Source organism: Monodon monoceros, unplaced genomic scaffold (assembly GCF_005190385.1).
Source record: "Monodon monoceros isolate NGI ecotype Baffin Bay Population unplaced genomic scaffold, NGI_Narwhal_1 Super_Scaffold_7, whole genome shotgun sequence".
In the NCBI taxonomy this organism is placed as follows: Eukaryota; Metazoa; Chordata; class Mammalia; order Artiodactyla; family Monodontidae; genus Monodon; species Monodon monoceros.
In genome coordinates, this window is record NW_021703784.1 from 42,095,792 (window position 1) to 42,119,612 (window position 23,821).

The 23,821-nt window shown below is 37.5% G+C and overlaps 1 protein-coding gene across 2 annotated transcripts in view; it reads right to left on the bottom strand.

Moving 5' to 3' along the window:
- Positions 1 to 1,157: 1,157 nt before the first annotated feature.
- NAALAD2 (N-acetylated alpha-linked acidic dipeptidase 2) overlaps positions 1,158 to 23,821 on the bottom strand; it is a 49,804-nt gene continuing 27,140 nt past the window's right edge. Inside the window, exons 11-20 of one of the 2 annotated variants that reach the window (XR_003791514.1) lie at positions 23,651 to 23,733; positions 21,372 to 21,435; positions 20,346 to 20,413; positions 17,246 to 17,337; positions 15,131 to 15,221; positions 13,310 to 13,574; positions 11,530 to 11,611; positions 10,258 to 10,350; positions 2,844 to 3,273; positions 1,158 to 1,260 (exon numbers count right to left, since the gene is read on the bottom strand). Coding sequence is in view for 1 of the 2 variants with exons in the window: in XM_029208729.1 (XP_029064562.1) it covers positions 3,084 to 3,273; positions 10,258 to 10,350; positions 11,530 to 11,611; positions 13,310 to 13,574; positions 15,131 to 15,221; positions 17,246 to 17,337; positions 20,346 to 20,413; positions 21,372 to 21,435; positions 23,651 to 23,733 (1,028 nt within the window). In the remaining variant the exon portion in view is untranslated. Of the gene's footprint in view, positions 1,261 to 2,225; positions 3,274 to 10,257; positions 10,351 to 11,529; positions 11,612 to 13,309; positions 13,575 to 15,130; positions 15,222 to 17,245; positions 17,338 to 20,345; positions 20,414 to 21,371; positions 21,436 to 23,650; positions 23,734 to 23,821 lie in introns of those variants that run through there. The other variant, XM_029208729.1, reaches the window with a different exon arrangement.

A 23,821-nucleotide genomic window follows, 5' to 3' on the forward strand; every position in this document is an offset into this window, starting at 1 on the left:
TTTGTATTTCCATTTTCATTTGTTTTGAGATAATTTTTTAATTTCCTTTTTGTTCCCCTCTGACTCATTGTTTAGGAGTGTCTTGTTTACTTTCCACATATCTGTAGATTTTCCAGCTTTCCTCTTATTGTTGATTTCTAGTTTCATAGATTGTTATCTGAAAAGATAGTTGGTGTGATTTCAGTATTCTTATTTGTTGAGACGTGTTGTTTTCATTTCTTCTCATATCATGATTTATACTAGATAATGTTCTGTGTGCACTTGAAAAGTATGTATATTCTGCTACTTTTGGATATGTCTGTTAAGGTCATTTGTTATACAGTATGCTTAAATTCCAGCATTTCTTATTGATTTGATGTCTGGATGATCAGTGGTCATTGCTGGCAGTGGGATATTGAAATCCTCTACTATTATTGCATTATTGTCTGTCTCTCCCTTTTGATCTATTAGAATTTGCTTAATATATTTCAGTGTGCCAATGTTGGGTGTATATATATATTTATGATTGTTGTATCTTCTGGATATATTGACCTTTTTATCATTATATAATGACCTTTGGTCTCATCATTTTTGGCATTAAGTCTGTTTTGTCTGGCTATACCTGCTTTCTTTTGGTTTCCAGTTGCACGGAATATCCTCATCCACTCACATCTTCACCCTGAGCTTATGTGTATCTCTAGAGCTGAAATTATATAGTTAGTTCTCTTTAATCCGTCCAGCCACTCTGTGCCTTTGATTAGTGAATTGAATTTATTTCTATTTAGAGTGATTACTGATATGTAATAAGGACTTACTACTGCCATCTTATCGTTTGTCTTCTGGTTGTTTTATATCTCCTTTCTTTGCTTTTCCCTCTGTTTCTGTCTACCTTTGTAAAGTGGTGATTTTCCACGGTGATTTGCTCAGTCTCCCTTTTTTTCATGTTTCATGACTACTCTAGATTTTTGCTATATGGTTACCAAGCGTAAACATCTTAGACATAAAATAATCCTACAGGAAAAAGACTAAAAAAGTAGTTCAAACACATTCTGTGTGTTGAACATGTGGTAGTACATATTCTCTAATATCCTGAGTTTATTACAGTGCATACCACATAATCATTGTTCTGTTCAAATGGTCAATTGTTGATTAAAGATGATAAAAACAAAATAACTTACCAATTAAAGTAAACAATAAGTTGAAAAGGTTACTGTTTTTCTCTAAACCCATATTTCTAACCATACATGCTGTTTTAGCAATAAATATCTTTCTTCTGGAAAGCTGCCGGTAGGAAAAACATAAAAGAGATTTATAAATTTTTGTATTTTGTCCCCTTTAGAAATGATATAATAGAGTTAGATGGAACCTTAACAATCCTTACTCTTGAATAAACCGATGCCCAGAATTATGTAGTGATTCACTCAGTTGGGACAGTAGAAAACCCAATATTGTCTCTACAAGACAATGCTTTAAGTCAAAAGTTAAAATACAGTTACTCCTCTATCCTAAAATAAAGTCTTATGTTAAAGCAATATAGTATGGTAGAAAATTAAACTCATAGATTTGCTAAAACAAACTTGTCACAGAAGTCTAATTTAATATGCTTTATCAATTTATTCATGCTTCATGAATAATGTCCTTTATTGCCCTTTAAAGCTTCTTCTTGTAGTTAGTGTGCCTGCCTATGAGGGCTCATTTAATTTTGATTCTCAACTCTTTCTGGCAAAGTAATTAAACAACCAAGCTTTTTGAAGCTTTCATCTCAGATTACCCACAATTCTGAATCATTAGGCTCTGCATGAAAGTTTGCACATGCTGATATACTTCTGTTCAATAGGAGTCAGAGTATGAAGACTTGTGGCAACTACAGTAGACCTGTGAACAACACAGGTTTCAACTGCATAGGTCCACTTATCTGCAGATTTATTTCCACTAAATACATACTACAGCACTACATGATCCATGGTTGGCTGAATCCATGCATGCAGAAGCAAGGATATGGAGAGGCCAAGTGTCAAGTTACACATGGATTTTCAACTGCACAGAGGGTCAGCACCCCTAACCCCCATGTTATTCAAGGGTCAACTATTTTCACCTATCAGATATATATTATTCAGTAGAGTTGAAGTTATCAAAAGTATAGCTGTTACTCACTTTTCCTTACCATTTATACTCCATGATGGTTTCACAAGAGAAGGTGTGCTATTCCAGTCTCCTTGCCAGACATTTTTTTTCTTGGTAATCAAATTTATTTATAAGGTATCATTGTTACACATTTTAAGTTTACTGTTTGATGAAGTTTGACAACTGTATATTCCTGTGTAACCATCATCCAGATCATGATACAGAAAACTCCCATCATCCCAGAAACTTTCCTCTTTGTAGCAGATTTCCTCCCTGCCTGCCCCTTACTTGACCCAAGCAGTCACTGATCTAATTCCTAATACCATAGATTAGTTTTGCTTCTTCATATAAATTGAGTCTCATACTAGGCATTCTTTTGTGTCTGGCTTCTTTCCCTCAACAATATTACATGTATTGGCAGTTATTTCGTTTTTATTGCTGAGTAGTATTCCCTTGTGAATATACCACAATGTATCCATTCATTTATTGATGGGCATTGGCATTATTTGCACATTAAGCTGCGATGAACATGCAACAGTCTTTTGGTGATCATGTTTTTGCTTTTCCTTAGTAAATACCTAGAAGTAGAATTTTAGAGCTATAATATAAGTATATATTTAACTTTATAAGAAAGTGCCAGACTGTCTTCCGAAGTGGCTGTACTGTTTCACTTTCTGGCCACCAATGTCTGAAGAGTTCAAGTTCCTTGCCATATTTTATTTTAGGGAACTTTCACTTACTTTATCTCTTTCTCCATATGACTAGAGGTTTTTTGGTTTGTTTTATTGGCTTAGCGCTTTCATGATGAAGTTATGAATTTTCAAAGGGCCAAAAATCTCTTTGCAGATGAACAAGGTGGAAGTCTAAAGTCAAAACGTGACATGAAAAGCAAGATTTTAGCTCTGGCTTCACGTGTTATCAGAAAGAAAGACGGATTTTATCCTCAGACTTTTAACGGCAGCTAGTTGGCTGAGACCTTACTATAACAACTCTTTCAGAGTCCCTGCTGCTGCTTGAATTGTAAAGGCTGCAACTGAAATGTGTTTCTTTACTTCTTTCCAGGCTGAACGAGGATCTGCTTTATTTTCAATATCAAATATAGAATCAAAGATGCCAGGAAATGATTCGCCAGCATATTTGTTGTGGCTGCTTGGAGCAAAGATGATGTGCCTAGTAGAAAAAAAACAAAGAGAACAGGTTGAACTGAAGCATATACATATATAACACTTTACATGCTTTTTCTTTATTCATTCTGCTTTGTTAGACCGTATCTTACTAAGTATTCTGTGTTCCTCCTGGCATTTACTTTTGTTACTCCAAAATAAAAACATATAATTGGTTTGAGATACTTAGTTAATGGTATAATTTTAAGCAAAGAAAGGAGTTGATAAGATGCATCTCGTGAATCACATGTTGCCAACCCGTGCAGTTGGAAGTAAGTAGCTTCTTTCCTGTAAGTTACGGGCATTAGTTGTCTAACTGCCTAGACATCCACAAACTGACATCCATGAAGCATGGATAATTTATGGATATGTTTAATAAGAGATTAAAAAAATACCACTGTATTGCCTTTTTTAGAGATTCAACAAGAATGACAGTTGTTCCCAGTACTCTTCAGACATTAAAAAGCAATAATTAAAGAAGCTTGTATTACAAAAATATCACAAGTGGCAAGGATAATAAAGCCCATTCCACAAAGGTAAAATGGCTATATATGGGTTGCCCACAAAGACACACTTTTTTGATCTAGAAGGAAAGTTTGCAGTTGATTTCCTACTTCACCTCATAAGTAGCTCAAGAGATCAAGTTACTTCTCTCCCCAGTGTGTGGAATTCTGCCTTCCACAAATGTACATATTTTATTAAACACTCTTATCAGGAATTAGGCCCAATAGTCAAATCCTATAGCTGCTTCAAGCTGTAAATCTACTGTAGGACACAATATGGAACTCTATGTAAAGTCACTATATTAATGATCAAAGAGAAATTTATAATGTAATCATTTAGATTTCCCAAAGTACATCAGGATTTATTGCTCTTGGCTTTTAAATTTTAGTATGGCCTCAAATGGATCTTTCTTATTAAAAGAGGTATATGTGCTAAACTGTTCATAAACATTAATATTCTGACATATATAAGCTGAGATTAGAGATACAGGTCATAGGTATTCCTTACTATACATGCCGTCTTCTGGAGAATTGTAAAGGGAGAGTATAGTACAATATTATTGATATAGCAATCAAGTAAACCTGATGAAATTGTAAATGGGGTGTTTTCCTAATTTCTTTGTGATCATTAGTGTGTAGAAATGCCATAGGTCCCTGTATATTGCTTATGTGTCCTACAGCTTTACTGAATTCATTTATTCTAATAGTTTTTTTGTGGAATCATTAGGTTTTTCTACAAACAGTACCATGTCATCTGCAATAGTGACAGTTTTACTTCTTCCTGGTTTGGTTGTCTTTGATTTACTTGTCCTAATTGCTGTGGCTAGGACTTCCAGTACTATGTTGAATAAAAGTGGTGAGAGTAGGCATACTTGTCATGTTTTGGGTTTTTCACCATTGAGCATGATGGCAGCTCTGGGTCTGTCATATATGGCCTATGTTATGTTGAGATACACTGCCTCTGTATCCAGTTTGTTGAGACTTTTTTTTTTTAATTCGCTCTGCGGCATGTGGGATCTTAGTTCCCCAACCAGGGATCGAACCCATGCCCCCTGCAGTAGGAGCACGGAGTCTTAACCACTGGACCACCAGGGAAGTCCCGTTGAAACTTTTTATTATAAGTAGGTGTTGAATTTCGCCAAATGTTTTTTCTCTATTGAGATGATTATATGGTTTTTATTCACTTTGGTTGGGAATTTTCTTCTTTCAGCACTTTGAATACATCATGCCACTCCCTTCTGGCCTGAAAAATTTCTCCTGGAATATCTGCTAATGGTCTCAAGAGGATTCTCTTGTTCATAAGTTGTTTTTCTCTTGCTGCTTTTAAGATTCTCTCCTTATTTCTACCTTCCTTGCCATTTTAATTATAATTTGTCTTAGATGGGTATCTTTTGGTTCATCTTATTTGGAATTGTCTCAGCTTCCTGGATCTGGGTGTCTGTTTCCTTCCCCATGTTGGGGAAGTTTTCAGCCCCCTTCTCTTTTCTTTTGGAACCTCTATAACATAAATGTTGTTTCACTTGATGTTGTCCCAGAGGTCCCTTAAGCTGTCATCACTTTTAAAAATCCTTTTTGCTTTTTGTTGCTCTGTTTGTGTGAGTTCCACTACCTGTGTTCCAGGTCACTGGTTCTTCTGCTTCTTTTAGTCTGCTAGTGAACCACTCTAGTGTATTTTTCAGTTCAGTTATTGTATTCTTTCTTTAACACCATGACTTCTATTTGGTACTCTCTTATATTTTCTACAAGTTTCTCAAAGTTTTTCACTGTGTTCATCCATTCTTCTCTCACATTCAGTAGCATCTTTTATGACCACTACTTTGAACACTTTATCATGTAGATTACTTACATTTGTTTAAATGTTTTTTTCCTGAGGTTTTGTCTTTTTTTCTTTGTTTGTAACATATTCCCGTGTTTCCTCATTTTGCTTGACTCTCTGGAAGAGGTGGCTGTTTCATCTAATGCATAGAAACCAACAGTCTTGATGGAGTAGCCTCATGTGATAAACCTTATTGTCCAGCCTTTCCCTAGCTCTTGGTTGTCTCTCAAACCTCTGTGATTCTCCAAGCCACCTATTTTTAATAGCTCCCAATAGCTGAGTGTGTGCCAAGACCTGTCAGTGTACCAAAGGGGAATATCTCAGCCAGCACTTAGATTCAGGATGATTGGAAGCCAGGCCCTCAGGCAGCAGCTTTTAAAGTATGCAAATGTATACCATCCTGTGGAACACACGAGTAGGTCTGGTGGCCACTAGAGCCAGGTCATAGGAAGGTGTCCCCTGGGTAGCAGTCAAAACTCGGGGCTCCAGACAAGTGCATAAGCTCCTTTCTGGTATATACTAGCAAGCTGTAGCAGAGCAGAGGGAGAACGTAGACGGCGTTCCCCGGCCCGTGTTCTCTGAGAGGAGCTCCACAGGCCTCTAGATGTGTGCCAAGCGTGAAGGCTGCCCCTCAGGCTGAAGCTCCAGGACAGGCAAATAGGCCTCTTCTACGGAAAGGTGGGGGGGTGTTTCCGCCTGCCATCTGTGCAGTGACCTGAAGGTGGCAGCCTCCCACGCACTGACTCTCAGATCGTTGTAACCCTGTGGGACCCAGGAAAGCAATACCACCTGGCCGCCAGAGGCAGGGATGAAGGGGTATCCCCTGGGCAGCAGCCACAAAAGCTGAGGCATCAAATGTGTAAGAGTTCCCCTGAGAGATGCTCGTTCTCTGGAGCGTGGCAAAAGGAGAGCATGAAGACAGCACCTGCCCTCCTAGGTCTCTGGTACAGTTTACAGTCAGCCCTTAGATGGGTAATGTGTTTAATCAGAATCCTGCCTCGGCCTGCAGCTGTGATTATAAGCTTATAGGCTTCTTTCCCTGGAAGACAGCCCTTGGTTCTGCTGCCTCTCTCTTGCCGTGCCTGACAGTGGTAGCTGTTTAATATCTATTCCTATGACACCCGCAAGCATAATCCCCTCTGGTCACCAGAACCAGGCAATGTAGAGGTATCCCCGGCAGCAGCTTCAAAAATCAGGGTGCCAGGAAAGGGTATAAGCTCCCTTCTGAGAGAAGGTCAAGCTGGAGTGAGGCAGAGGGAGAGCGCAAAGAGTGCTTCCACCAGCCTCCATTCCCCGAGAGAGCACTCCGTGGGCTTTTAGAAGTGCGCCGGAACGAAAGCCCTCTCCTCAGGCCAAAGCTCCTGGACAAGCAAATGAGCCTCTTTCTCAGAAAGACGGGGGGTGTTTTCAGTCTGCCCGTACAGTCTGCCAAGAACTGTCTCTCCAGTTGTTACAGCCTCACGGGATGCAGGAATGCAAGCCCTCCCACCCGCTACCCTGAGCCAAGCAATCAAGGTGTCTCCTGGCAACAGCTACAAAAACCAGGACACCAGATGCAAAAGGCAGAGTACCAGCTGCAAAAAAAAGCTCCGCTCCAGAGATACTGGTGCTCTGGAGATCAGCAGAGGGAATGCATAAAGATCATCACCTTCAGGGAAGAGGAGGGAAAGAAAGATAGTGCCCACGAGCTTTAGCAAGGCAGAGGAAGAGTGGAAATCGGCACCCACCAGCCCCCATCTCGGAGAGTATCCCACCAGGCCCCTGCCCCTCCAGCCGGTGCTTTAAGATCAGCAAATGAATCTCTTTCACATAAAATCTGGGTGATTTTAAGGACTGCTTCTGTGCTGGGCCCTGTGCAGATGAGTTCCAGCGAGTTCTTTCAGCCTGAGCAGTTTCTCAGTTCTGTACATCCCTTTAGTCTTAGGGATGCAGCAGCTTTGTTGGTTCTCAAAGCCAGATATTTGGGAGGCTTAACCTCTCAGGCACAGGGCCTAAAAGTTGAGGTGGCTGATTTGGGTACAACCTCTTTGCTGTGGGCTGCTGCCCCAGGAGTGGGCTTGGTGGCAAGATTGGGCCTCAGCCTCACCTACCCACATCCACGTGGGCTTTTTCTCCTTTGCCTGATTTGAAGGAGTTGCTCGGCTAATCGTCAGGTCTTTTTCAGAGGAAACTGTCCCACCTGTAGCTGTAGATTTGGTATGTCTGGGAGAGGTGAGTTCAGTATCTTCCTACATTGTCATCTTGAACCACCTCTCCCTGGCTTTAGAATATAGTCTTCATGTTCAATTAATAGTTCCAAAAAGTGTGTTTACCCTTTGACCCTGAAATCTCAGGTACTGATTATAGAGATATTAAAAGAAATGTTCAAGTAGGGCTCAGGGACATTTTATAGCAGTACTTTTCATAATACTAAATAATTGGGGGGCAAAATCTAATTAAAAACTCAATAAGGACTAAAAAATTTACACATGAAAGCCATACAGTGGAACACTATGCAGCAGATGAGAAGAGCTAAAATTATATATATTGGGCTTCCCTGGTGGCGCAGTGGTTAAGAATCCGCCTGCCAATGCAGGGGACACGGGTTTGTGCCCTGGTCTGGGAAGATCCCACATGCTTTGGAGCAACTAAGCCCATGTGCCACAACTACTGAGCCCGTGCTCTAGAGCCCGTGAGCCACAACTACGGAGCCTGTGAGCCACAGCTACTGAACCTGGCACGCCTAGAGCCTGTGCTTCACAACAAACACGCGCACCACAACAGAGTGGCCCCCGCTCGCTGCAACTAGAGAAAAGCCCGCGTGCAGCAACGAAGACCTGACACAGCCAAAGGAATAAATAAGTAAAAAATAATGTTATATATATTGACATAGATCTCTGAGAAAAATTTTTACCAAAAGCAGTTGCAAAGTGATATATGGTCCCATTTATGTAAACAGAAATGAATAATAAATAACTATACATGTGTACATAACTGCATTCAAAATTTAACATCAAACTCATCACTGATTTTCCCTGAAGGAAATAATAGAAATGTCTGGGTGTTAGCACTGTCCCTTTTTATTCTATATAATTGTATAGAGCCTGAATTTGAAAAAGAGATGTTTTGCTTATAAATCATATAAATTAAAAAATAAGGACTTCCCTGGTGGTCCAGTGGTTAAGAATCCATCTTCCAATGCAGGGAACGCCGGTTCGAGCCCTGGTCGGGGAACTAAGATCCCACATGCCGTGGGGCAACTAAGCCCACGCCTCAACAACTGAGCCCGTGAGCTCTGGAGCCCACGCGCCACAAGTAGAGAGAAGCCGACGCACTGCAACGAAGAGCCTGTGCACTGCAACAAAAGATCCTGTGTGCCGCAACTAAGACCTGATGCATCCAGAAAAATAATTTTTTAAAAAACCTTTAAAAAATAAAAATATAAATATATAAAGATGGACTAATGATAGGCAAGAGAGGATTAACGTGTAGATTAGCTTTCAACCTTTGATTTGATATATGTAAATACTTAACTGATGGCTGCTATTTCATTTGTATTGATAAACATTTATCCTTACATTATGTAAACTATTATAAAAATAGCAGTCATTTACTGAGTATACCCCCTCTGAGCTGAATCTTCTGCATGCCTTAAATCTACAGACCTATGGGGTAAAAGCACTGTAATCTCCATCTACAGCTGAGGAACCTGAGTCTTAGAGAAGTAAATTTGCCCAGGTCACACTTAGTATTTGGCAGAGCTGGGCTCTAAATGCCTGGGCTTGTAATCAGTTAAATTATTACTAATATTTATAAGAAAGGTAACATAGAAATATCTTTTGTATATGTCATTTGATGATAAACAGCCTTGTAAAACAGCAATTATCACCATCCTAATTCAGATGAGCAAACCCTAGATATGACTTGCTCTAAATCACGCATGTGCAAGTGAACTAGAACACAGATTTTCTGACTCTAAATGCTAGGACCTTTCTATTTTTTACCAGGAAACCACGGCTTAAAATGTACCTCAAAAAACTGGAGGCTATCCAAAAGCAGCCAAGATACTGAAAGAAAACCTGAGATAGAGATCAAAAAAACAGTGATATTTCTTTAGGGGAAACTATGGCATCCATCTTCAAAAACCTGAAATGTTATATGGAAATAGATCTAGACTAATTCTTTTTGACTTTGGAGAGCAGAACAGGGTCAGAGGGAGAAAATTACAGGGAAATACATCTTTATGAAGAAAACTTTCTATTAAGTAGAACTTTCCTAAAACAGAACGAACTTCCTCATGTGGTAGTAAGCTTCCATTCACTGGAAGATTCAAACAGTGGCTGGATAGCTACTTTTCTGAGATCCTACAGAAAAGATTCATGTAGAAAACTGAACTACATGAGCTCTCAGATCCCCTTTAAGATTCTGTGTCTTTTCGATTTTGTTACAAGACTTGGTTTTCAACTATCATCTGCCGTTTACATCTGCAGCAAAGCAACACACGACGTGAAATTAACTTCTCTGACAGTACAAGTTACACTGTTGTGCATAATCTCACCCGTATTCCCTTCAGTACACATATCCACTTTCCACTTGTCTGATAGCAGGAGTTTGAAGCACACCTTGGGTATGCTGGTTTTGGTCACAGTGACATATTTGGTGTCCTTTAGTGGAACAGCTGTTGCCTCCTTACCTATAGAATGGCCTCCCTGGTAAACCAAGGGGATCGATGAATGCCCTTTCCAGGAACATCAGTTGGTCATTCATAATTCTCACTGCAGTGGGGCTTTGAGAATAAGAAATAGATAATTAAAACCCTTACCATGCAACCACATTTTAAAATATTAAATAAGGATAAGGCATGAGGAAATAACCTTCTAAACTCATAGATTTTTTAAAGAAAATGCATATAAAACACACAGTAAGGCTCATATGGTAAGCTACATATAACAGCAGGGGCATCTTTCTATTATTTATAATAAGCAGAGAGACTGATTGGGAAATGGTTTGTTTCTTAAGATCACAGACCAGAAAGAAGTGAAAGACATTTTTAGTTCTTTGTAGGAGGAGAGCCTACAAAGGTAGGGTGGACTACCAAGTTGTTATTGATAAACCAGTTAATTCTACTGTGGAAGAAAGGAGAAGAGTAAAGGCTAAACAAGACAGAATGAAGGGAAGTTGCAGGAGTCTGCAAGGAGGGAGACAGCTGCTCCTAGTGGGCAGGGAGTCCCTTCCACACTTGGAATCTGCCAACTCTCTTTTGGGGTGCTGCAAAAGTTCCCTAGGCTGTCCTACAACCCCAGGGAGAGAGGCCCCTCACAATGACTGATACAGCTTTCTGCCCGGATGGGAGGTGGGAAAGCTTATTCTGATAAATCTGAAAAATATTAAGAAATGTGACATGGACTGTAAGGTGGAACAAATTATGCTTGTTAAATAATGCTTTGAGTATAACTTTTAAATTATTTTTCAACCTAACAACGGCACGAGGTTAAATGAAACGCAAAAAAAGTATTAGTAAAGAAAGAATTTCTACACCATTCACAGGAATATTGTGACTGTAGTAAAATATGCTACAAATGCACTTAAACCCATAGAATTATGAATTACCAGAAATAGTCAGAATTCTTATCATGCAAACTTCTAAAGACATGTCTCCCTGGCCCTTGCCATGGGATGAGTTTTTAGTCTATCATTCAACAGCTATGCCCCTCAAACTTTAATGTGAATACAAACTACCTGGAGAGTCTTGTTAAAGTGCAGAGTTCTAATAAAGCAGGTCTTGGATGGGGTCTGATATTCTGCCTTTCTAACAAGCTCCCAGGTGATGTTGATGCTACTGGCTGGCACACCATAATTTGAGTAGCAATGATTCAGAGTTGAATGCTTCTATAAGTGTACCCAGTTCATTCCAGTAACCAGACTGCTTTTCAAAACACTAGGGAGCTTTACATTTGAAACTTACTTATTCAGATCAACTTGTGAAAGTCTTCTGTGAAAATCGGAAGCAGACTTTGAGAAGTTTTTCACAGCAGAAAATAAGGAATCTTTTTTAAAAAATAGAAAAGTAGAAGGGAGATTAGTAAGCATGAGTGCTTCATATTTCAAAGGTTCATTTTCCAACCCCCCGCCCATTCCAGATTGCTGTGACTAAATAGATGTTGAAACTATTTTTCTACTGAGTCTAAAATATTGTAACAAAGAAATAATGTATCACATTGAAAATGGCAAAATTGGTTCTTAAGGAAATAACAAATTTCAAGAGTTTAAGACATAAAAAATCCTTTTAACTCAATTTATCAGAAACCCAGCATTCATTTATTTATTCATTCAATACTTACTTATTGGGACAATTCATATAGATCTAAGCATAATTTTCTAAATTTTCTTTGCTTCAGTTTGTAGATCTTAGTGCCTGCTGCTTGTCATAACTTTCTGAAGGTTACTTTTTTTTTTTTTTAACATCTTTATTGGGGTATAATTGCTTTGCAATGGTGTGTTAGTTTCTGCTTTATAACAAAGTGAATCAGTTATACATATACATATGTCCCCATATCTCTTCCCTCTTGCGTCTCCCTCCCTCCCACCCTCCCTATCCCACCCCTCCAGGTGGTCACAAAGCACCGAGCTGATCTCCCTGTGCTATGCGGCTGCTTCCCACTAGCCATCTACCTTACGTTTGGTAGTGTATATATGTCCATGCCTCTCTCTCGCTTTACTGACCACCCGCTACTCATTCTCAGCACCCCTATAGTACCCTCTGTGCACCCCTTTAATAGATTTTCCCCTGCATTTTGTCTTCTCCTTCCCCATGAGAATTTAAGCTCTTTGAAGACAATGACTATTTCTTAATCTTCTTTATATCTCCCAGGAAATAACACAGCACTTGGTACACAGTAGACACTCAGTACATATTTGATAACTTTGATATATACTAAGAATATGTACTCCCAGATTAATAAAAGAAAATGGTTGCAATAAAACAGTAATAATAGCTAACATTATGAGCACTAAGTGACAGTCACCATTGTTTCCACATACCAACCAAATGAAATCTCCACAGCAATCTTGGAAACATTTTACTTTACTATTTCACTCATAATGAAACTGACACATAGGGGGTTAAGTAACTTTCTCAAGGTCACACAATGACTAAATATTAGAGCCAGGATTTGAACCAGGAAACTGCTTCCAGACCCAATGCTTAATGCTGCTACACTACACTACACCACATTTCACTTCTGCTTTGCAGGAGATACATGATGTGGAATAGCAACCACAAAATGGCCGGATATAAAAGGAAAAAATGCTGAAAACCATGTAAAAAATCCTCCATGTAGAAAAACATTAATAGGTAAATGCTGCAGTAATAATGATAATAATGTAATACTACATATATGTAGTAGAAGTGGTGGCTTTCTCTACTTTCCAATCTTTGTGTAATATTGTTACATTTTAATAGTATTGTTCTTATAACAAAACATTTTTAAAGGCAGCAATATGGGGAAAATATTTACCAACCCAATGTTTGTAGCACTAACTTAGCAAAATGGATTCATCCTACAAATATCAAACTAAATCACATTCTTTAATAGGTGTTTAAAGTTTTTTTTCTATAAGTCAGGATTAAGAAATGAGGCAGGGATAAATTCTAGGATGAAATGGTATGCATGGATGACAATAGGAGGTGATATCTTAAAACTCTAACTTGATGATTATAAAATATCTGTCCAGCCATTTCTTACCAAATGATACTTGATGGTCTCTTAATTGTTGGTCATATTTCTTGGATAAGCTGTAGATACCTGTTGCATAGTTTTCCAAAGATTTTGCATAGTCTTGAATGTTGAAAGGAATGATTTTAGAGTCTGCAAGCTCATAAACCAGTGCTCCTCGTAACTGAGCTACAGCAAGCTGTTTTTTAAACGTGGGGTCATAAAAATTCTCCACCAATTCAAATGTCTCATAAATTGTATGGTACATTGGATAGCTGCTGTAATTATCTGTTTTCTGAAAAAAAAAAAGGTGGGGGGGGACCGAGTATATACAAACATTAAATATTCAAATTATAATATTTTATGGAATCATAAAATGATTGTATTAAAAAACATAACCATATGGCACCCTGAGTTTTATCACAATGAGTGAAAACATTAAGTCTAATTAACTAAAACCCCACCGCCAAATTTTCACCAATTTAAAATTTTACCATTATTCATTTTATAATTCATATAATCTTTATTCAAAACACTGCTTCCTGAAACTTTTCCCTATTGCTTTGCTGACAATTAAATTAAGGAGTACATGCTCAAATTGCATACCAGCACAGTTTAAAATTATCTATCAACTGATTGAGAATGAAAGGTTCTGAGCAGCTAAGTATTGTTATAGCTGAAGGATTATTCAGCTGACATTTTAACAGGTTTGAACTACAGGGGTTCAACTTATACATTAATTTTTTTCAATAAATATGTACTACAGGACTACACGATCCTGAATGTAAAGCTATGTGTGGGTTTTCAACTGCTGGGAGGGTTGGCACCCCTGTTGTTTAAAGGTCAACATTTCAGCCCCTTCCCTCCCTTCCCAAACAGTATATAACCACAAGCCATTTAACCTTTGTTACAAAATTAAGGGTTACCATTATAAACATAAATTGTTACAGGGTGGTACTCCACATAAATATGTTTTACTTCTTAGGTCTGCCTTTCCTAACTTTAGTTTTTACCTATCTGCTACTTTGCCATAAAGCTATCATTCTTATTGCTTTTAATATCACTGAAAGGCATCCCTTTATCAGTCTCTCTCCCTCTATCTGATATTATGCTTTAAGTCTGCATTGTCTTAGAAACTAGCTAACTTTGTTCAGAATGATGACAGTATAAAAGTGAAGAAGCTTTGACAGAGGTAAAGTGCATCTTTTATGTATGAAGTGTAATGAGTATTAGTATACAGATTTATGTATTTATTATGGGTTATTCTGAAGTTGTTTTTGCTTACTTCTCTGTTAGTTGTATACTGGATAGTCAAATCTGCAAGGGATATGTATTCTAGATAAGCAAGATGTTGGCATACTGCAATTATGATTAAAAATTATTAAAATCTGTGACAAATTTGAGTTTACTGATGTAATCTTCAGTTTGGTTTATGACATAATTTATAACAGACAAACACGGTATAGGTTCGAAACCCATGTACTCACATATCATCAATGTGTTTGAGTGGCAATGGTGCAATGCAGATCAGAAAAGAAGAATTAGATTTTCCAACAAAGCCCGCATCAGGAAAAGGATGCAAACCTCTTGGTAGTGATAACCAGCTAAATACCTGGCATTACTCTATCAACTACCACTTCACTGAATAACCCTGGCAGTGAACATTAACAAAATAACACAAATTATTTCCTAGTCCATCTACAAAGGGACCTGCAGGCTATCTCTATCCCTGCAATTCTTCCCAGGCCACATGTCCACTCGGTGCCTGGTACCCAACAACTAAATGACAGAATTCCTAACAAAGAGAATGTGGATGAAGTGCTATGTATCCAAAATAATAAAATGGCTTACCCTATTCTTAGTGTACCGGACTCTTCCTGAAGCAATTCCAAGTCTCTGAAAATAAGCTTCAAAATCACTTCCAGATCCCAGCTTGTTGATTCTAAATGTAAAATATGATACACATACACACACACATGAAGAAATCAATGCATAAATAAATAATATAAAATTAAATAGATGGCACCATGAATCCTGCCCCAAGAACTGCAAGGAATTGTATGGCACATTTATAAAAATTAAGAAAAGGTATACCACCACACCTATTTATATGTGTGATAAACCTATAAATCTGAACTGACTAAAACCAGAGTTGGGCAGTGACACTAAATATGGCAACCTGGTAACTATGATATCTTCCGTATCTTCAGCATTTATGGTATTTGTTTTGAGGGAAAAACAAACAAGATACGGTCTCTGCCCTCAGAGAACTATACTCTAGTAAGAAAACTGCCATGAGAAAGTCTACATTTAAGATCATGAAGACTCTAAAAGTGCCTTAGTTTATTTCAGAAATAAATCTAATTATAATATATTGCTTTGCATATAATTAAGAAGCCACTACATACATACATATATATAAATAATATATAAATATATACATATAAAATGTAATGATGGGATTTCCCTGGTGGTGCAGTGGTTGGGAATCCTCCTGCCAGTGCAGGGGACACAGGTTCGATCCCTGGTCCGGGAAGATCCCACATGCCGCGCAGCAACTAAGCCCGTGAGCCACAACTACTGAGCCTGCACTTTAGAGCCCGCGAGCCACAACTACCGAGGCCTCATGCCACAACTACTGAAGCCTGTGCACCTAGAGCCCATGCTACGCAACAAGAGAAGCCACCGCAATGAGAAGCCCATGCACCACAACGAAGAGTCGCCCCCACTTGCTGCAACTAGAGAAAGCACACACGCAGCAATGAAGACCCAATGCAACCAAAAATAAATAAATAAAAACTTTTTTTAAAAAATGTAATGTCATAGAAGATTTTCATTCAAAAATAAGTCAGTAAAACAGAATATAAAATTACATATGCATTAAGAACCTAACTATATACTTCCAAACTATTAGACATGTTTTTGAGATTGAGACCTTGGGATGTTTTTTAAATCTTTTTTTCTACTCTAGTGTTTTTTTGAATAAGCATTTAAAACATAGTGGAGGGGCTTCCCTGGTGGTGCAGTGGTTGAGAGTCTGCCTGCCAATGCAGGGGACGCGGGTTCGTGCCCCAGTCCGGGAAGATCCCTCATGCTGTGGAGCGTCTGGGCCCGTGAGCCATGGCCGCTGAGCCTGCGTGTCCGGAGCCTGTGCTCCGCAATGGGAGAGGCCACAACAGTGAGAGGCCCGCGTACCGCAAAAAAAAAAAAAAAAAAAATAGAATCCGCCTTCCAATGCAGGGGATGTGGGTTCCATCCCTGGTCAGGGAACTAAGATCCCACATGCTGCAGAGCAATTCAGTCCATGCGCCACAACTACTGAGCATGTGAGCCACAACTAGAGAGCTCGCATGCCACAACTACAGAGCCCACCCGCTCTGGAGCTTGCACGCCACAACTAGAGAGAGAAGCCTGCGCACCACAACGAAAGATCCCACGTGCTGCAAATAAGACCCAACGCAGCCCAAAATAAAATAATAAATATTTTTTTTAAATTCCTGTAATAAGAAAAAAAACATAGTGGAGATACATTTAAACTTTCACAAGACTTATTTGCAATATGGAATGAAGCTATAAATTGCTACCACCAGCTGGTTTTAGAAATAGTATAGGAGTAGAAAACAAATATAAATATAAAATAAATACAAGAAAGCTGCTATTGTATAAATGAGAAGTAAGAGTTAATTCTTACATAAAATCTAAACTAATTAAATTAATAAATTTAGAAAGAAATAATCCATCATTCATTTTTTTACTTCATTTGAATTGTATTTATTAATGTATTTAATATATATCAATGTAATTTTATGCAAGAATGCAAAATAATGGCTAATCATTTTTTACTAAAAATTTGCAAAAATACTCTCAAATTGTTGAGACATCTGAGAATTGCCTGTCTGGAGAAACAAGGGGCAAAGGGGAACTCAACTGATCGTGTGGTAGAAAACGTACATACAAGTAATTTACCTAGGCAAAGTTTTATTTTCAGATGAAGGGTCCTTTTCTAACCAGCTTTCATAAAGAGATTTACTCTCAAAACCATCATCTGGGCTGGAGATCTGGAAAGATAAATCAAATATTGGGAATAAGAGGTAGAATAACTAAATTTACTCCAATATAAAACCACATGTTAGTTAATATCGACTTCTACGTTTATCTATGTGAACATTTGTGTATCATATTCTTTACAGAAAAATATGTTTTTGCAAATTGCAAGAAAAAAATCCAGCCCAAATTCTTGTTCATTTATAATTCCCACTTACTTGTAATTTTGCCATGTCCTTAGGAAAAAATTTCTTGCTTATGCTGGTAAACTTTTCAATAGCATTTCAGACTTTTAACAAGTGTCATCAGTTCAGTGTTGGGCAGCTTAGATTTCTTTCAGTGGGAAGTCACTGGGAGAAAACTTTATATATAATATTTACTTTAGTAAATTGCTTTTGTCCAAGATGACCTACAGTGAGGCCTTAGGGCAGGAGACAGACATTAAGAAGCTGAGCTTGAAATTGTTAATATGAGTCCTGGTTTTGTAGGGCAGGTGGGGGTGAGGAGGAACTGTTATTTTAGAAAGTCTGTGTTTAAACAATGTTGGAATTTGATGGGTTTTTAAAAAACTACATAACCTCAGGTTTCTAGCTGGGAATTTTAAGAACTTATGTATATACATAAACATTTTTTATTACCCTCATTAAACATATACTTACAAACTTATACTTTCCTTTTCTTTCTCCACTCTAAGAAAAGCAGAAGCATGTGGTAGAAGAAAAATCATCATACATATTGGCTGCATTTTGTTTGTTGGTTTACAGCTCTGCTTTGTTCAAAAATGGACCAAAGACAGACCCTACTTATGAAATGCTGAAAGCATTATAACTTTTGGTGTATTGCTTCCTTTCTTTAAACCCTAGTTTCCCACATGTGGAAATGGGGATACTGGTACCCATCTTAATCCAAACAATAACTTCTCTGATATCTTCTCAGGCCTTTACACGGAGTTGGTTATTCCATCATCATAGCATACGAGGTCCTCAGCTTAAAAACAGTCTCAGCACTCCACAGAGACACCCCCTTCCCACCAGCTTGTGGGAGCTTCAGGGATGTTCTGCTCATTTCCAGCCAAATGACTGGGTTCTACTCTGTACTCTGCTTCTGCCAATTTGCAACGGCTGAGATCCTGCTCCAATTCCTACAAACTGCTTGAACTGAATTCCCTGCAAAATCCTCTTCATTTTCTGGAATCATACTATCCAGGTCTAGCACCAGCCAGAACTGTGTCCCTACGGCCTGTACAGCTAAGATCAGAATTTTCTGTTTCAGCTATATGCACTGTCATAATTGCTGATTCTCCCCCATTATTTCAACAACTTGTCCGTTTCCTGCTTCTATCAGGCAGGTAGGTTCCCTTCTCTCTAAGCTCAGCCCTCTCCACCATACTCCCCAGCATGGTTTGACCGTGCCAACACACACTAGGGGTTGATAAAATTGTAATAAACAGTTTAGGAGGATAAAAGTCTCCTTTTTCTACTGGGTTTTTGTATGGCCACAGATAAGCATCTGCCTTTGTACAAAGGGGGGATAGAATGAAACTTCTGCTTATTGGCCCTGAAATTATTATTATCCCTCACATCAAAGGCAGGAGCCATCTCTGTAGAACATGAATGCATACCTTGAGGAGGGTTCTCCCAACAAAGATTGTCTTTACAACTTGCTTTCAGATGAGATGTTTTTATGGGACATTCCAATGAAAGGATCAAGGACATAAGCTACCCAATACAGTGAGAGAGTTGTGATAAGAATAATGAGAGGACTCTCATTTGGGAGAATAAGATGTTAAAGACACTAACAGTGAAAAGGAAAGGGCAAGATTAAGGAAGATTGGGAAATAGTACCTACAGAAAATTGATACCTACTTCACATTGTCATCTACGTGATACCTACTTGAAAGAAATACATCTATAGTTAAATCCTATAACAAGTAATTATTTAATGATGTACACAGATATTTAATGAACAGATTACATAATTTTTAGAGATTTAGAGTACATTAGAGTTTTCAGAGTATTTTATATATCAGTAAGTAATATTTATAAAATTCCTGTGTGGTAAGTAAGCATGTGGAATTATTTCCATTTTGCTTTTAGATTTACTGCAGCTTAACCTATTCACTACACTGATACAGAGTAATCTTTCTAAATGAATAAATATGATGATGTACAACCTTGTTAAAGATTCTTGAATTTCTCCATCACCAAGTCTCTGAACCCCTATTTGTCATGCCCCATTTTGTACCAGCCTTTCACCAACACCTTATGCTTAGGTCACACTAAGTTACCTACAGGTCAAGAAATACGTTCTTTCATACCTCCACATCTTTTTTTAGGTACTGCATCCTCTGCTGAGAAAGCGTCTCCCTTACCTTCACATCCCTCCATATTACAGCCCAACCATTAATTCTTCAGGAAACATCCTCTAATGTTTTCCCACTTCCCCAGCTGCCCCAGGATTTTAGCTTCTCTGTTCCACAATTGTTCTCCATTGTATATAGTATCCAATACTCTAGTGAAATATATATAGTTCCTCATTTATAGGTCTGTATCCTCTCTAGATCACAGAGTATTTGGATTCAGTAATCTTTTCCTTTTATCATTACTGCTGCTAGAATTCATTTTATAGGGCCTGATACGTAGTAACCATGTAATAAACACTTGTTGAATGAACGAATGAATGAGTATCCAAGGCAATCTTTGAAATCAAGGCTTTTCCATTCCAGCTCAGCGTTCTTTCTGTTATATAAAAATGCCCATGCCAGACAAAATGACAGACCCCATACTTTATAACAAATTTATACAATTATTAAGAACTATTATTAGGACAGAAACTAGCGCTACTATTTTCATAGTTATGTCACATAAGTAAATATTACATTAAAGATTTTGTTCTGCTTAGTTATTATATCAATACAAATCAGCTGTGTGTTGCCAGTTTAAAAATAAGTATCACTAATTTAGAAAACAAGTTATTCACTTACTATTCATCAGAAAACATTAAGACGGAACTACTTATATACCTCTTTTGTCAGTTTATACACCAGTTGGTAAAGAAGGGGTGTACAGTCAACTCTGAGAGTATAATTGCCTGCAAAATAAGACACACAGAGTATTTTAATACTTCCCAATGAAACTCCAATCTATTTAATTCTAACTTTATTTTCTAATTATAAACAAGATATAGTTACTTCAAATTGAAGGCATCATTCCCAGAGAATTAAAAATAGTGTGGAAATAATTCTTCAGGGGTGAGAGAGGCTGCGGTAAACACTTAGGACAGTGGAGGGCACGGCTGGATTGTGCTGCTAAGGCAGCAGCTCTCATCCTTCAGTAAGGCAGCATCACTTAGGGAGACTTTAGCAAAGGAAGTGATAAGGCCACAGTATTCTTTCTTCATTCATTCAATTCAGCCTTTTTTTCTTTTTTCCCTGGCTGTGCCGCTCGGCTTGCAGCATCCTAGTTCCCCGACCAGGGATACAACCCAGGCCCACGTCAGTGAAAGCGCTGAGTCCTAACCACTGGACTGCCAGGGAATTCCCTCATTCATTCCATTCAATAGTATATATCAAGACATTAGACTACAGCATGTCAGTAGCTAGTAAGTGTGCTTTGACATTTATCTAGAAGTAATAATACAGTGAAAGCCTATAGATATAAATGTCACATGTCAGGGTCAAAAGGAAGTCTGTAGTTTGTACTCACTTCAAATTTGCTCCAGTACATACAGGAAGTATTTCTGTATGAAATATTCTGTAGACCAATCCTTTTACTATCTCCACATGAAGAATGTAATTAAGTACTAGAGTCTTAACTAGTAATCCAAGATAGGCAAATGGTAAATATACTAAAGAAATTAAGATCAATAGCTTAGTTATGAATCATATTGATTCATTTGTATCATAATGATTTTCTCTCTGGTAAAAATGGAAAATGGAGGTATTATCGAGGTGTCTCATAGGAGAGGATAATCTTAGAAAGTTTACAAGCTGAATTTACAGACTTAAATGATGGTATACTATTTAATAACAACCCAAAATAAAATTTACCTTCTATAGATGAATCTGAGTTGATATAAGCAACGCTTCTCTCCTGAAGTGATTTTACATTCTCCTATAGTTGAAGCAAAAGTTGTTACTTAACTCACAGCATTTACAATTGTGAGAATGTAAAAAAAATAATTTAGTATAAGAGTGGTCTGCAAATACCTTTATAAATCAAATACCTATGCCTTTGACAATAATTTCTGAGAAATTATCTGATTGGTTGACAACATTAACTCAGTTAAAACAAGTAAGAAAAATATTATAATGCTGTAGCTACTGTTTATAGCAGTAGCAGTGAGCCCTGAGGCAACAGCATTTTGAAAATGTGGTTCCTTGATCCCCTGCAGCAGAATATGAAGGGTAAACCTCAAGGAATCTCAGCCCCACCCCACATCTGCTGAATAAGAATTGCTCAAAGTAAGGCCTGGAAATCTATAATTTTTAAAAGGTATCCCTGGCAATCCTTACATACATTAAAGTGTGAGATCCACTGAAATTGGACACTCATGGAAATTCATCATTTTAAAAGTGAGTAGTTGGAAATTTCCATTTATCTAAATATTTTTTTTAAAAAGATATGAAGAAAAAGAACAAAAAAGCAGGAGAATAGAGAAAAAAACAAGAGGGAAAGAAGGATGGACAATAAAAAAAGATGTTCTCTCTCCCTCTTTCTCTGATTCATACACACACGCACACACACACACACATCCAAGAAAAATAAATCAGAGAAAAACTAATGTCATTGCCCTCAGATGAGAATATGCTGAGAGACCACTTTACTTCTCTCTCTCTCTAGCTTTGTACCTTATAAGAACATGTTACAATAAAATCATTTAAAACTGTGAGTGATTATCACACATATGAGGATTCTTGCCTCTACAGTTGCCCACACAGGCCAGATCACACCTGACTCTGCTGTAGATAGAGTAAGCGTTCCCATTATAACAGATTTACAGTAGAAATAAAGAAGGTTCCTTAACTATATTTAAGGAAGGTGGGACTTCCCTGGTGGGTCAGTGGTTAAGAATCCGAATGTGAATGTGATCAAGAATCTGGTAGAAAACTGGAAGCAGTATTGAAACTGTCTTTTAACCCACATGTATTTAAATTAATGCAAGGCATATTATATCTTGGATTTATTTTAAGCTGCTGAAATTATAGGAACAGAGACATGTATTTATATATACATGTATTCATAAGAAATTACATATTTCTAAAAGTAAATGACCTTAATGAAATTTGATTCATCTAAATTAACAGTCTATTCCAAAATACATATTCATAATACCAACATAATAGTAAAACCTCGGAATATAAATGGAATAAAGCATAAGTGATATAAATGACTGTATGTGTGTGATTTTACTCCCATATTTATTTATTTCATATTATTATTTTAAAGTAAAGTAAGAGGAAAGGAGTCAGAAGGAAAGCACTTAAAAACTAGACACAATGGCAAGAATTATAAGACATACTTTAAAACAATTCTATAATATCTGGACTTATTAAAGATAAATAGAGGATGGTGGAGGGAAAGTGCTTTATGGCACACTTGCCTTTATAAAAATGCACAAGCTTACCTTGCACATTTAAGAACTTAGAGATACTCAACAGAGAGGCTAAGGGAAGCAGATAAAAGAGGGGGCCTAGGAGAGACGCTTAAAGACTAAGCATTAAGACCCAGTGACAAATAAAAATTAATCATAACTGAAGGAAAAATAAACCCTTGAAATTGTAACTCAGTTTACAAAATTATCATATTATACTCAACAATCAGGAACTTTTGTGAATGGTAAAATATACCTATGGTTACAGTTATACATAGAATCTTTAAATGTGAAATTACAATCAAAGTATAGTCACCTTAACAGGACATCTTATGTTCTCTTAGATGGAAGAACTCTAAGGAAACTTCAGAAGCTTGAAAATTAACTCCAAGTATCTGTATCAGTTTTTACATAAGTTAATTCATTTGTCAGAAACAGTGTGCTAGTTTTAACTACTTTTGGAACTTAACAGATTTTTTTACAAAACAAATACAAATAGAAACTAAAATATTTTGACAATAATAAATAAATTTGTTTGTAGCCCAGTAATTAAGAGGATATTCTGTTTTGCCAATCTGATATGATAGTAAAAGCAAACTCTAATTCCTAAATTCTCTTGGGTATTTATCCAAATTAAAACCATATTAGGTAATGGAACCTATGTGCGATTATCCAGAGATACATATATTTGTTCCCTGTTGACCAAGAAAATAAGAACTTCTCTGTCTTATTTACCTCAGCCCATTCTGTGGAACCCAGAAGTCCAAATTCTTCTGCATCCCAGCTGGCAAAAATGATAGTTCTTCTTGGTCTCCAGCCTGTAATCATTGTTAACATACATAGTTAGGTACACCTGCCTAAAAACAAAGGAAAATTCAGCGAGTCACTTTTTGTCATCACCTACCA